At 41.2% G+C, this 15,791-nt stretch overlaps 1 protein-coding gene across 2 annotated transcripts; it reads right to left on the reverse strand.

The window, feature by feature from the left end:
* Window positions 1-454: 454 nt before the first annotated feature.
* IL7R (interleukin 7 receptor) lies at window positions 455-15,466 on the reverse strand. Of its 2 annotated transcripts, none has more exons than XM_085529450.1 (8): window positions 15,237-15,466; window positions 9,819-9,957; window positions 8,374-8,571; window positions 7,488-7,642; window positions 6,871-7,045; window positions 6,334-6,424; window positions 4,525-4,600; window positions 455-3,202 (listed from the first exon to the last, which is right to left on the reverse strand). In XM_085529450.1, exons 3-8 carry the CDS (start codon window positions 8,492-8,494, stop codon window positions 2,708-2,710), a joined length of 1,113 nt encoding a protein of 370 aa, XP_085385576.1. In that variant the 5' UTR covers window positions 8,495-8,571; window positions 9,819-9,957; window positions 15,237-15,466; the 3' UTR covers window positions 455-2,707. The 2 variants fall into 2 exon arrangements, with proteins under 2 accessions (XP_085385576.1, XP_015704000.2); XM_015848514.3 differs by having other exon boundaries at window positions 8,374-8,528; window positions 15,237-15,461.
* Between the last annotated feature and the right edge of the window lie 325 nt (window positions 15,467-15,791).

A 15,791-nucleotide genomic window follows, 5' to 3' on the forward strand; every position in this document is an offset into this window, starting at 1 on the left:
GCTTGGAATAAAGTAACCCATGTATATGACATGAATTAACTTGTAACCTTTATGAGGAAAAGCTACTGTGGAAAGAATGTGCTGACAAAAGACTGGTTCGTATTTATTGGCTGCATATTCATCAGCATTCAGCTGTGTTACTGAAGCATCTCTGAGGATTCAACCTAGATGAGAGTCTGCCTTAATGTACAAAAACACTCCACCACAAGCCTGAGGGTGTTTGCTCTTGTTGAGGACTTGTGGCCGCACACAGGGGGCTGGTCAAGGCTTCTAGCTCCCAGAGCAGCTGTGAGCCCCTGGCAGAGGATCTGCAGCCATAAAGCACCACTTCCACACTTAGACACTCCTGAGCTGTCCAGAATTATTTGGGATTGTTCCTGGCTGAAGCAGGACAGAACCTGTGGAGTTGTCCTACTTTCAGTGCTGATAGAGCAAGATATGAAAACAAGATGAATAGGTCATGCAAATAGCAATGTCCTTTTAATACAGTAAGGATGTTATAAATCCAAGATTACGAGTTATCTAATTAAATAAAATAAGACATAAGGAACAGAATGAATATTCAAACATTAGCAGCTATGCAAAAAATATTACTACTACATAGGAAAAACGTAACAATTCCAGAGCAGTTAAAGCAAATATACACCAAGTCGCTAGAGCTCTTCCTGTATTAAAAAGCAGTGTACCTTTCTGGATAAACAGGAAGACTGTCACGTGTGGGTAACTTACTGTGTAAATAGTGCAAATAGATATGGGTAATGGACATCTTATTCATTAAAAATGTACGTGTGAGTTCAGAACAAGTACAGCACGTACTGTACTGGATTTTTATGATACGCTTTTGCTTATTCATTTATCCCCTCTGTTTGTCACTGTGCTACTGGAACAGGATATCTTTCCAGCACATTCTCTCCACATTACAGTTGTACTGTGCAAGTCTGCACAGTGTGAGCATAACCAGCAGCTATTTGTTTTAATAAAAACAAGCATTATAAATCAAATGAATGTCCAGGTTTCCGCCTTGTTTTACTGTATTAATCAGTCTGTAAATTGGTGACAATGATGAAAAATTCTGCAAACGTCACTGAACTCTCATGAGCCAAACCCCAGGCCATTGTGCATGCAGAGACCTGGGGGTGGCAGACAGCAGTCCTGGGAGCACTGGCTTTCTCCAGCAGACTGTATCAGATATAACAGCTTCTCAGTTAGCAGTCAGAAAACATCTGAGTAGCTGTGAAGATGAGGGAGGACTCTTTTTGCCCTTTTACTCCAGGAACATAGACATGTCAATGAAGGATATTTCAAGCAGCTAGAGGAGCTGGCACTTCACAGTCTGGTGAACCTTGATCCCAGAGCACAGCAAGGTGGCTTGGATTTCCCATGGCCACACTGCTGGGCCATCATGCAGCCACGTGGCTGTAGCAGCTTTGTCTCCAAGCGTGTGCTCCACAGTGTGCAGCGTCCCACAGGGACAGTGGAGTGGCTCAGTCCTCTCAGTGGCAGCACTTGGGGAGTCCCTCAGAAATGGGCACAGAGTCCAGAAAGACAAATGGGAAGGGACAGGGTGACTTCCTGGGTCATAACATTAAAACTTCATTACCTCCAGGCTATTTAAAAACTGCTTTTTTTGAAATATGGGTCTTTGGATCAGTGGTGAAATTCATGATGCTCCAGCCATATTCCTAGACCAGAAGTCACATAACAAAAGTACCTGGCCCAATTGAAAGTATTCATATGGAGACAGAGTCACTGGTAATTATTATAGTGAACAAACATTACCTGCACATCCCTTCTGTCCTGGAAAGTAATTGCATGATGCACTACTGCTTGCACAAGAGCTGCAGAAAAAGAAAGCAACATGCATTTTGTAGCCCCAGTTCAGTTACAGGGAGAAGTAGGACTTTGCTTTTCATTGACTTTTTTGTTTTGTTTTGTTTTGTTTTCTTAGCTAAAAATTGCAAATAGATGACATGAGATACTGAGGGTCTTAAACATATGACTGTAGCAGAAATATGTATGGATCCTGAATTTAGTTCTGGGGTATGTATATACCAATAGCAAAAGACAGTGGCATATTGGGTTTTGTGCTGTTTTCATCTTTCAAAAAAATCAGTCTGAGAAAACATCTTCCAAAAGTGATTCCATGTGCTTTTTCCTGTGGACTCAGTCATCTGCCTTTGCAGAGACTGATCTTCTGAATCCTCAGGTGACTAATGCTTGATAGCAACTCTCACTTACTGTCATTTACTGTCCACAAGCTTCACAAACTTTTGGACTTCCACCAACTGCAGAGGAGTTACTCTTGGTCTAGTGAAGATCAAATTCAGTTTCACTTGAACTTCTTGCCATTTTTCTTGTTTAGGCATTAATAAGAACTTAACAGAAGGCTTCACCTCTCTTAGACCTGCTGTTATCCTTGCCTAGGAGTGCAGCGTCATTGCTCTGGATTGATCAGATCTGAAGATTAAAATCAGATTAAATTAAATTTCATTTCTGCTGCAGTGGATATTGCTGCTGGGATGCAGAGGGCAGAAGGTCACTTGCTGAAAAGCAGAAGAACCCACACTTCTTTGTACAGCATTGCACTGTGAGCAGGGTGTGGTGGAGGTGGGAACTAGATGAGACAGAGTGCAGGAGAACAAAATAGAGAGCTTCAGTATCCTGCTTGCTCTAGGGAAAAGGCAGTGTTTTGTGGTATCTGTAAGGCCTACTGATTTTTGTAAAAGCTAGACATGGTGACATAGGCTTCTTCATCACGTGGTGACTTCAATTCACTGTTAGGTGGCATCACATTGACATTCTGGGGCTCTGGTCCAGGTTGTCCTGGAGGATCTAAGGGAGCAGCAGAAGGAAGGTGAAAGCCATCATCACACAGAGGCACCCCACTGCTGTGGCACACCTCGTACGTGCCAGAGCTGCAGATGTCAGCAGTGTCTGAAGACTGGTTGCTACCAAGGAATCCATGAAGAGCCTCAGCAGACCAGATTCCTCCATAATTCACAGACAGGTTCAGGCTGGTTTTGTCAGTTCTTGCAGGGCTTTGCTTCAGGTCCGATCCACTCCTAAACTTTGGTGGGATATCTGTCTCTGAAGTAGGTGGTGGCTGCAGAAAATTCTCCTGTTCAGCTTTTGCTTGAATTCCATCCACTTCATGGATAAAAACATAACCAAAACTCTCTGGGTTAAAGCTTATATCAAAATTCTGCATGGCAAAAGGAACAGCATGGTCAGTTAACATTGGCCATCTGTGCAACAGAAAAGATGTATCAAGAGTTCATGTAATTTTAGAAAGGCATTTGTTATTTCTTTAGTTCTGAATATAACCCTGAGCAGGTTAAAAGGTAGTTAGCAGAGAATTAACTGCAACACTGCTTAATAATACTTTATACATTAATCTGAATCTATTCTGTGATCTTTTGCAGGTAGCATCACTGGAATGCTCTGCACAATGTGGTGTTTCAAAGAGTTTTTGAAGCCACTTATTCATTGCACACCAGCTATTTCATATAAATGAGGGTGCTGAACCTGGTTGTTCCTTTCAATTTTATCTTCCCAGTTTAGCAATGTGATAAATTAAATGTTACCATTTCTTGAAATACATTAGGAATCCCTGCACTAGGGAGCACAAGAGATGTGAGAGTCTGAAAATTAAGAAATTGCTAGTAAATCACCAGCAGGAGTGTTGACAGGACAGAGCAGATGAGTTCGTTAGTGAAAAAATAATACTAAACATAATAGGCAATCAATTAATCCTAATTGTTACTGTTTCTATCATTTACCCATCAGGTTTTTATATGTACTCTGTGATTTATGATCTATGAGCAATGCTATTGGCCATGTAAGGGTAGTTGGATACTGCCCAAAGTTGGCAAAGGGTCTCCCATCCAGCTCTGTGACCATAGTTTCATAAAAGCACTAAAATGTCCCAGTGGGAGAGGACCACAGGGATGCACCCAGTTCAACCTTCTGCCAGAAGAGGACCTTAAACTGGGTTTTTCAGGTCCCTGTCAAGCCAAGACTCAAATGTTTCTAGTAAGGGATATTCTACTGCTTCTCTGTGCAGTCTGCTAGATTTAATTGTTCTCATAGCAAAAGGTCCTTCTCTTATATCCAGATGAAGTGTTCCCTGAAGCAGTGCTGGCCTGTTACTTTTTATCCTGTCACCACGCATCCTTGTGAAGAGGGTATCTCACCACTTCCTACCACTTAGGTATCAGTACGCTCTCCAACATTCTCTTTCCCACAAACAAACCCAATTGCTTCAACTTTTCTTCACATATTGAGTTCTCTAGCCCTCTATAGTTATTTTGCACAGTCCGAAACTCAGGCTTTGGTTGAAATGTCTGTTATATATATACCTTTCACAAATATCTGCCTGTGCAAATATTAGCTCTCTTGAGTGAGATGTAGAAGTCATTTCTGACGGATTGGTTTGTGCAGCAAAGATATGTTCCTTCTGTCACAAGTATTAATTTTATTCCCAGTAGTCTATAATCAAGTGAAAAAGACAGTGGCAATACATACATTTTTTGGCTTCTTACACAGTCGCTCCAGTGTTATTTTATGATCAGGAAGGTTTGGCCACACAACAGGCTTGATCCTGAAAGTGCAACAGTAGATGTAATGGGGTTCAACAGCAGCAAAAATGAGACACATTGAGATATCAGATGTTCACATTGTGTTTCTTGTACTAGTTCTCACAAAGCCTTAGCAGTGGCTTGCATTACCCAGAATAATGACAGAGAGAAGTTCCAGAAAAAGAGCAAAGACAAGAGATATAAAGGTCACCTAAAAGTCACTATTCTTTTGAGTGCACAGACCATCTCAGTTAAAGTAAGACATTTCATCAAGTACTGGGAAAGCAGCGAATAGTGCTGGCAAAGACCTCATTTGCATCTATCTGCGCTAATTGGGTTTTTCACGATGAAACCATTTTCTGTAAGTGAAAAAAAAAAGAGGCTGTGGTTAAAGTGCAAGTTTGCAGAAATTTGCCTCTATATTAGCCAAAGAATTGCATGTTTTCCTAACCCATAGACATTTTCCTGTGCTTCCGGAATCTGCAGTATTGCTTTGTCCCACTTCTTCTAGCTTCGTCCCCTCTTCTTACTTCTAGCAAAGTTCTGATGCTATGCTGCTGTGGAAATCCTTAACCATGATGCATCCAGGCGACATACAGGCAGGTATTTTCCCTGCCTGAAAATCAAGATTGCAGTGATGTAAGTATAGCAAAATAAATCAGCATTATCTCAGCAACATTATAATATCATAGATACATACAAATCTATCTTTCTCTTCGCATGTGTAATTGTGTATGTGTCCAAATGTACAAAAATATAACACTCAGTATCACTGAATAGCAAGAGCTAGAAATCTCAAGCTATATTTGTGCTAGTAAATTAAACAACACCAGAGAGTATGCCCTGGCAGACAATTCAGGTGTCTAAAATGTGTAATTATCAAAAGTATTCTTGACATGCACTGACTGATGCTACATGGGCACATGGGAAGGCAATCCCAACATGTAACTCAGTAGTTAGCAAGGATCAAATATTGCCCCCGTTTGAGTGGCCTGTATGCAGAATTCCCTGAAGACATTAGCAGAGCTGCTGTGGGCAGAGGCTGAGAGCCACCATGCAGCCCTGGGCCTCCACCTTGCAGGATGCTCATCTCCTGTGTTGAATTTGGGACTTTTTCACTTCTGATTCCAGTCCTACCAGATTATCCATGTATGTGTTTATTTTCTTAAATTTGTCTACTAACTGGTACTTATCTACTGTTGGTAGTAGGTATATACAAAAAAGTCATCAGTTTTGTGTGGTTTTGCCACACAATTGGATGGGGACCAATCTGGGTTTGCAGCTGACATCAAGCTCTTGATACAGGGAGCAGTGCCCCACCACTTCCAAAAGCAGCATCCTGCTGACTCAGACTGTGAAAGAAAAAGAGGCAACCTCCCCACTATGCAGTTTCCATACCTCTCAGGACTTTACTCAAACCCACAGTTTGCTTTCTTTTCTGCATCTTGCTTGAAGCTCTTGAGTCAAATGTGCCTCCAGTGAGACACTGACTACGTAAATGTCTCATGATGGCTTCAGATCTGCAAGGGTCTCAGTATTTCAAGCCCAGGACTAAAGCAGCAGAGGTGTAATAGGCCATCTATTGCCTGCCAGTACTGTCTCTCATGTTTCCCTCAATACTCTTTGCCTTTGGCATGATACAGAGGCTCAGAAATGGGAAGAGAATAGTTCACAAGTGCAACAGGCAAAGCAATAGAGCTGTCTGAACAGGACTGGCTTGCGACTTTCTCATATTAAAAGAATTAGATTACATTACCTGCTTTCCCAAAATGTTAGAATCAGGACAATCATGACAACTGACAGAATGAAGCCTGGGATGGAGAGTATGATAACGAACAAGCTGCTATCTAAAGGCAAACACAGAACATCTGTCAGTGCATATACATGCCCCTCTGCTAGACACTCTAACTGCAGTGCCACCTAAGACAATCTATTGGGGATGAATGCACAGCACTGTGCCTTCTTACCACTTGTCTGGAGCAATGGTGTGTTTCACTGACTCCACATAGGTGGGGAGATTTTGGGTAGTCATGGCTCCAGCCTTAGCTGAGCTTCAGGCTGGTTCCCAGCTGCAATGAAGCACCATGTTCTCTGCTGCTACTTGCTGTGTCCTTGTGGCAGCATTGATGTGATTCTCAGCCCACACTATATCTAGGTACCTCCAAAGGCTGGAACTACTATGGCCACTAATTCACCCTTACCCATACATTCTTTACTGCTGCTGCTAGGGAAAACTAGTCTATGGCCTGAGAACCCCCTAGCTGTCTTGGACCAAAGTAGTTTTTGCCCGTACAGTTCTCTGTGGAGTGTTCTCCTGTGGTCCTGAAGCTCTTCGAAGTGCTCCACTCGCTCCACGTGCCCTTAAAGTAATCTCCATTGGGCTGAGAACGTACTTTCACCTCATACAATGCATCTGCTTTGAGGTTTTTTCCCAGTAACTTTATTTGAAGGTATGGCGATTCTATGGTCTAAACACATTAAAACAAACAAACAACAACAACAACAAAAAAAACCCAAAACAAAACAAAACAAAACAAAACAAACAAAAAAAAAAGCAACAATTACTTTCTAATAGGCATAGAAGATAAGAGCAGAACCACCAAAGCAAACATCATTACTATTACACTGTTGGTAATGAACTGATGGTTCTGTTTCGACACGATATTATGCCTTCCGTTTCCATGCCAAAGACTAAGTACAAATGAATGAAATCTCTGTAGCCCAGAGAAGTACCAAACAGACAAGAACACTGTCAGCTGTGACTTGCTTTGACTAGAAGAATTTCCAAATACCAAATATTGTTCATTTCCATGCTGCCAGCTGGAAAACTGAGAGTTTTTGCATGATACTGATATTTGTATGGCAATGTTTAATTTCAGAAATTAGGTAATCTTAACAATATATAATTACCTTCCAAGTGCTTTCTTCCTGCCGGTAGGCTATCTGGTGTATTAATTTGTCCTTTAAGTATTTCTTCCGTGAGTGTGGTGTACTATAATGAATGACATATTCATTTGCCTCCTTTTGGTATGTTATGTTTATGTCAAATGGTACCTCAGGCTTGACTGCAAATAATAACAAACCAAGATATAACGGAGTCATTTCCAAGTGAAAACCCATGTAGGATGACTATGTAAGTTTAGAGTGAGGGTTGCCCTGAGCTGGGTGATCTTTGTGTTTGGGTCAGCTCAGCATTATACTTTGGTCCCAAAAGGGACTTAGTGTTGACCAGATGAAGCAAGGTTGTGTCAAGCAGAACCTAAGAATGTAGTGTGTCACATTTGTTCTTGGAAAGCAGTTCCTGTGCTTAAAAATGTCCCAGATGTGGTTTCAACGTGATCATTCTTGGGGTCTTTGTGCCCTTTCAGCACCACAGGCTCCACCAAAATGCAGAGCTTGAAAAAATAAGATCTTTCAACTCCGTGGTCACTGTGTGGGACTTCTAATAGTGGAAGAGCTCATTTTAGAACTGAACTGTTAAGCCCTGATACTGTGCAAGTCCTAGTAAGAGATGAACAAAATGTCCCTGCTTAGTAATTCATTCAGGCACAGGATTAATTGCTTTGACCAGCTGCATAGTTTAACCTACATCCAGTTCTGGGCTATTAAAAGCCAGAATTTAGATGCATGTTTTGGATGGGTGTTAGTCGTGTTAGACTTTGAAGCATCACACTCTATCGGCACCCAGATCCAGACCTCATCCCTTTCCCTGACCTTTAAGTTTTACCCTGGACAATCTTATTTCCTTCCACTAATGACCATACATTAATAATGTCCAAAATGTTCACTGTCTTACCAATGTCAGTTACAATCAGACTCCTGCAGGCCTTTCTCTTTATCTCGTATTCCACACAAATGTCTTTATTTGAGAGTATATCTGTGAACTGCAAAAAATAAACATCTTCCAGTTTCTCCATGTTGAAACACGGGTAGCTGCTGTCTTCCTTGGTACTGTTGGCCAAAGCAATACAGTATTAGTTTCTTCTCAGTCTTACTGTAAAATTGTAAGGAACAACTTCTTGTTGCCAATTTCAGATGAAGTGAGATACCATATTAATCAAGAAAAAACAACATGCAGATAAGGAGACTGAAAGACTATTAACGCTTTTCCTCATGATATTTGGGCATAACAACCAAGTGATATGAGTCACAGTAAGAGCCTGGAGTTCTCCAAGAGAACACTGGTTCAAAACAATAATTATTACATTGGAGATGCTTGTGTCAGTGTATCTTTAAAACCGATCTTACTGCTGCCATTTTAAAATATGAAGTGATAAGTATGGGTATTCCATGACAGTAATGAGGAACTTCCTGTTGAATGAAATGGCATTATATACAGGGTCAGTAGTCAGTCAGTCCATGAAGGTCTCATGGTATTGTTTCAGAAGTGGAAATATGTCCACTTGTTCTTCCATCTATGCGCCTCTTGTGCTTGTGGACTGATATAAAACTGCAGCCAAAATCCAGAGTAAAATGCATGGCAGTAGAAAAATTCTATTAAAACAGGTTTGGGAAGGGGGCTTGGGGGAGGGTGGAAGTTGTGGTTAGAATTGTAAGGTGCAAAAGTGAAGGAAAATCCACTTTTTCTCGCAGCCATAGTACTTTATGATCCGGGAGAATCAGGCAGAGAGAAAGCAGTATGTTACAGAAACAAAATCTGAACTTCTTCATCTAGATGTGTCAGTTAAAAAATACAGATCAAGAACTTGACGGCCTCAGCTGCAAGTGGAAATGACTGATGTGTTTGGTTACTCTCCTGTTTTTGTGTGCTTGTTTCATTATGGCCATTCAGCATGTCAGTGTGTGCAAAGAGAGGCGCTTAACTTTGATTTGTGTCTTGACATAGGTAGTGGTATTTCCAGTGGAAAACCAGAATTTGCTCTCTTTTTTTTTTTTTATTTTTACTTTAAATATAATTTAGTATAAAAGAAAAATGGGTTCGGTTTAAGCTCTGCTTCACCAGAAATAACAAATGTTTCAGAGTAACAGGTGCAAGAGGAGGAGTACTGGAGGTGTCGTAATGCCCTTTACAGATCCTTCCAGTCAACTTTTTTTTCTCGCTGGGGTTAGATTCTGTTTCAGCGAGCTCTTCTTCACTAAATATAGTATTTGAATTTGGTAAAGCACTCAAATAGAATTCAGTTCGGCTTTTCTGCTCCTGTTCCCCAGTATCTGGCAGTGTGACTCACTGGTATTTCAACTTCCCAGAAGTTTACCAAAAGATGGACTGCAAGCACTTACCACACAATCAGGGTATAGTTAGTGTTGTGAGGAGGCAGCTCTGTAATATTGCAGGTCAGGCTGCTGTAGGAATCCTTAAATTCCAGCTGGCTGAAACAGTCAATGTCAAAATTATCAGGTTCATCATCTCCAAAGGTTCCTAGAGAGAGATTAATAGGATGTTACTGAAGCAAACCAGTGTGTACTCAATTTACAGCTTCATTGTAAAGAAGGTTGCTTCTTTACGTGGTAAAGGAGGAGGATCAGCCCATCTGTTTTGTAAGAAGCAAAGAAAGCTTGATCAGTCCATAAACTGTCAAACAACACTGCATCATAGACAGTTTGGTGTAACCTATGTCTGTGCTATTCTGTTACTTATGAGCTAAGAGGTATAGTAATATTGTCTTTGGAATCTCTGTGAATCTCTGCAAATCTCTTCTTCATATGAGAAAAGAGAACATATCTTGTCCACTCTACCACTGCACTCTACCACTTAATTTCCCCAGGCATGGGGCACTCTCACTGTAAAAGTTATGGACGATCTTCATACCAAGAAAAATTGGGACTGTCTCAACTTGAAAATCATCTCAGAACTATCTCAAACACGTTTTTTATTAGGAAGCACAAAATGCTGCTATCCTCAGACACACAAAGGGGAGTCATACACATTCACAGTGCCTATGGTGAAGCAGATGGCCATGTCAAGGACCAAAACATTTTCAGAAATAAACAGCACAGAAATACACACTGGGGAATATTTACTGTACAGCTGCTGCCAAAATTGTCTGGGGCTGATGTTCAAAGCTAGTACCTGCTTATAAGTACAGGCTAGTTTTAACAGCAGTTATTTGTACAGAAATTGTACAGTGCAGAACAACCTGGGAGTAGATCAGACACTCATAGCATTGAAGCAACAGCCCCCAGCAGGGGGGGCACACAACCGCTAGCACTTTGCCTGCACCAGGCATCCCAGCAGCCCCCAGCAGCCTCTTCTTGGCTCTGCATTGCCTGTGCTCAGTCCCCAGGTTCCTGAAAATCATGGGGAATTATATGAAAGTTTTTAGTCTTCTGAAATGTCACATTGTCACCAATGGACTGACGAGGGGAACGTCAGAAATTCAGCCAGAACATCTGTTTTCCTGCAAATTTGCTTTGATGACTCATAAAATAATCTTGATTTGACTAAGAACATATGTCTCGTGTCCTACACTTGGCATATATGATGTCAGTGAAACAAAAGCTGATGTTTCTGAGAGGACTTCTCCCTGGCAGAACTGCCAGTTTAACTTGATTTCATTAAATGTCACACACGGTAGCCAAGCAGACAATGAAGAAGTTATTACAAGCCCTTGAGCAGATCCTCAAGGTGGGAATGCTCCTATCCCTTCCACCAGGGGCTCAGCGTGGCTGTGATGATGTTCAAATATATTCCCATTTCCAGGGACTATTCCCAGTTCTTGGTCCTCTCCTTCCCACTCCTCCAAAGTGCTTGTTCCATGCTGGACTTCTCCTTCAGACTTGGACTTCTCCAGGGATATCAGTGATTCACATATTTGTATTTACACTATGGGGAAATTCCCATGGAAATATTTCCAGTGGAAAATCCCTCCCAGAGAAAATATCAGTCATCCCTGCTGTTGCCCAGTGGGCTCAGATCACTGAGGGATGAGCAGCCACTTGGACATCGTGATTCATAGTCCCGCTGGTGATACCCATGATCCCAAGCCAATCCTGATGGAGAGAAGCAGACTTTGTCCAGACTGGAAGCACACCTGAGGATCCAAAACAGTTTAATAGCAGAGAGAAAGCAGAGGACAGTTTTCTCGATTGCATTAAAAGTAGAGTGTCACTCCCAGGGTTCCTAACAGCCAGTGCTTCCTGATGGCCTCACATCAGAAATGCATCTTGATACGAGTTTTGAGTAAGGGAAGTAATTTAGAAATCATTCAGGAATGCAGAACAATAGGCAAAAGCAGTGCAGGGCTGAGCAGTGGGCTGCTATCACTAGCACCTGCATTGGTTAGCAGGGGGGATGAGTGCATCTGATGCTTCTCTGATCTATCCCCCAAGCTAAGAGTGACTGTTTGCCACTGGAAGCAGCTGGTGCTAAGAAGCTGTTCCAGGTCTTCCTTTCTCACTGCAGGTCTGGTGTCACCTGTCCCATGGGGAGTTAGTGAAAAAAAGATGAAAGATGAAGACGTGGGACATCTTCCACCAGCACTGCAGGTTTGAGGAAATACTCTGTGCATCTTAGACAGTGCAGGTAGGGTGCTACCCTGTTGGCTATCATGTTTAAGAGAGACACAAAGGTTTGTGCACCTCCTGAACAAGCCCTGCAGCAGTTTAATGTTGAAAAAGTTTTGTCAGACAGAGCTCTGAGATGTCTGGGCAGACGTGTAGCTACAAAAGTGGATGCTAGATATAATTACATGTATGAGGGTAAGAGTGATGAGGGTAAGAGTGAGCACATATATATATATATATATATATATATATATATATATATACCAATATTCAAAATTAAAGGAATAATAAAAAAAAAAAGAACTGAAATGAATCTACATAAAATGAAAAAAAAAAAATTAAAAAGCCCCACTTTTTAGGTAGATACTCTCAAACTCACTCACACACCTCTAAGATTTCAGCTACAAAGATCCAGCAGAAAAGCTTATTTATATACGCAGCTACCTCAACATTGACATTTGTAAGTTAGAGTGACAGATCCTACCTTAACATCACAGACAGTGCTGCTGGGTATTTTCTGAATATAAAAATCACACACACTATACTTGATATCAACACACAAAATAGATAAACATGTTAAAAAGTAGCATATCAGAATGATTTTTTAAGCTATCTGCAAACCTCTGTTGGTCTGACTGTAAATTACATTGCTCCAGCTGCCATGTAACATTTAAACAGCACAGAGAGTCTTCAGTGCTGAGCACAAGGAAAACTAACCTTGTCTTTTTCACACTGAACATGCACATAACAGATAATGTGTTTCCTTCTTTGTTGAAATAATGTCTTAATCATCGAATATATAATAATTAAAGATTATGAATGAAGTATGACATTTGAAATGCTTTTCCTATGTTTTTTTTCCAAGGACTGATCGATTCTTTTTGATACATATGTGTATCACCTCAGTTATACCTCTTCCCCAACCCTCAGAAACTCAGCATGCAAATGTATCCATTGCATAAACAGTTTCAATGACTCCAACACGAACGACATTGCTAAGGACTTACTGCACAATTAAAAATTTACAAGATAGTAACTTTTTTCTCTTTGAGAAGCCCAGACAAGACAGATATCTGAGCCTGGCAATACGGGAATCAAGACAGGGCTTGTTACAGAGTTATTATGATGTGAGAAAACTGATCTTTTCAGTAATGGTCATCCCTTGGGTTTGGCCAACATCCAGCAGAGATGTTCAAATCACAGCAGGAGTCTTACAAGCCTTTACCAAGAGTGCTAGCGGGGGCTATTCTTGTGTGTCAGTTTTATGCTTTGAAGCCACTAGGACTAACCACAATGTGTAAAACTGAAGGCAATGGTAAGTGCCTGCAGGCTCAGTGACTGAGTTTGCTGTGTCAACAAAGTGGCCACCTGCATGGACAGGGCCATGTGAAATCTCTAATGCTGATGGCAGCAGACAGCCCATCACCTGGACTTAGGACTGATTTGATTCAGGAAGGATTTGTTTTTTCATCACAACAGTTTTGCTGTGGGTTGCATGAACTGTACAAGTCTGGAGAAGAAGGCCACTGATACTGGGCTATCCTGCTCACAGCACCCTGCCTCTGCCTGTGCCCACCTGCAGGTTCATGGCTGCCCCACTATAGTTGGCCTGGGGCTGCTCTTCCAGGCCAGGGACAAAGCTGAGGAAGCACTTCTGACATGGCAGCCTGACACTCATCAAAGAGGAGGAGATGAAGGCAAGTGCCAAAATAAGCTTTTTCTTTAATTTGTTGGCCAGATCTTTGACACTCATGAAGAGAAGTTGGTGATTGCTCTGTGTGGATTTTCTGAGCATCTTTTTCTTTAATTCTAAGCAAAATACTAGTTTTGGCTTACTGGAAGCTAGTGATGAAACCAAGGAAAGGTCTTCTCCCCTCTGCTTTTGGGAAGCCCTGAGGATGTCAGTGACATAAGCTATAAATCACTGGCATTGACCTCTCACTGTTGCAGCTTCTTGCAAAATCTGGCTCTAAGAAGCTGCAAATTGTATAAACAAAATATAAACAGAAAATATAAACAGAAAAGAAACAAGTATGAGAAGCTGCAATTTGTAGCTCTGTTTTCCTCTAACTCAAAAACTTACTATGCTTACCCTATCTATGTCTATATGAGAATATATATCAATATATGTATACAATCACGTACACATTAATGCTGTACAATACATGACAATGAGGCAAGAGATTCCTTTCCATTAAATGAGTGAGAGAGAATAGGTACACAAACATCTCCTTCCAGAGGAGAAGACACTTTTGCTCCCACACAATGAAATTCTGGTGCCCTAAAGCTAGTACTAACTGAGTGACAGTCCACGTCCTTCAGAAAAATGCAACGATCTCTCTCACTGCTGTTTGTTCGTATCAGACCACTAAATGTTTAACAGATCTGATACAGAATCTGTGAACGCAGTTTTTGAGATCCCTTTTGAGAAAAGGGATAGCAGATTAAAAGACAGTGGGTTTTATCATTGTTTTCTATGTTTTGCTTTTTGATTTTGATGCTTCTAACAATTTTCACTTGTCCAAATAAGATGATGAAACCTGCAATAAATCTGAATTTAAATTGTTAAGTTAGCTCATAATTCTTTGTCACATAATGGATGAATATTCTTAGTGATGGGCTGTGAGAAGCCCCTGAGGACCAGCTGCTACACTGACAGAGACTGGGACTATTCCCAGATACAACTTCCACAGCTGTTTAAAGAAAAAAAAACAAACCACAAAGTTATTATTTTGTAGTGGAACAGGTTATGCCACACTTGAGGTGCATTAAGAAATTTTCTGTGGAGGAAACTTCCAAGAGAAAGAGAAGCCAGAACCTCAGCATTGTCTGTGGGCAGCTCAGAGTGATCCCAGACTAGAGTAAAGAGTAAAGCAGCTCCTTACTCACAGGTTCAACTTTTCCCATAAACACTAGAAGCAGTAAGAAATGATTAGCAGGTCTGATCTTGCATGGCTTCTGCACACAGCTATCATCTCCTTCATTTCATACAAGTTTGAACATTGCAGGGACAGGAGATTTGGGAATCATACAGATAATCCTTCAGTTCTGCATACACCTCCAGTACTGGCACTAAAAGAAAGAGTCTGGAGGCTAAAGTATTAACATACTCAACCCAGCAGTTGCATTTTTGAGCTCTTAATTCAGGTTTTCAAGATCATAGAAGAGTGCAAAAATGAACATGAAATGACTCACCGTCACCATCTGCTGAGGTGCAACCACTTTCCCCAAAAGTGGTATGAAGAAACAAGATGAAAATGCTCAATACCGTACTTGTCCGTGTCATTCTGAGCATGCTGCATGTGTGCAGGACGTGTGTGCGTGAAACCCTCACTCACTGACTTTATACTAGGTGCAGAACAAACCCATTGCTTGATAAAGAGACCACAGGCAAGGGAAATGTAAACATGCTGGCAAGGATGACTAGTGGCAGAGAGCAGGAAGCCAGAGAGAAGATGTTTGCAGAGCTTTTACTTTGAAACACATTTCCCACTTCAAAACTAAGGACCTTTTGGGACAGGCCCACTGAACACACTGACGAAGTCCAGTGGGTCAAGAGCAAGTTGCATGGACCACAGTCCTATTCTATCTGGTGAGAGTTTTGCTGCTGATTTTCCTGAGAAAGTGGTTCAGACCTCAGATCTGCTTTCCTCTCAATGGAGATACACAGGTACAAGAGAGAAAAGTCTTCCAGCTATGAAATGCTAATTATAATTACTGTTACTTTTTCTTTAAGTACTCACACCATAC

This window comes from Coturnix japonica, chromosome Z (assembly GCF_054131305.1).
Source record: "Coturnix japonica strain WE chromosome Z, WE-NBRP24, whole genome shotgun sequence".
NCBI lineage: Eukaryota > Metazoa > Chordata > Aves > Galliformes > Phasianidae > Coturnix > Coturnix japonica.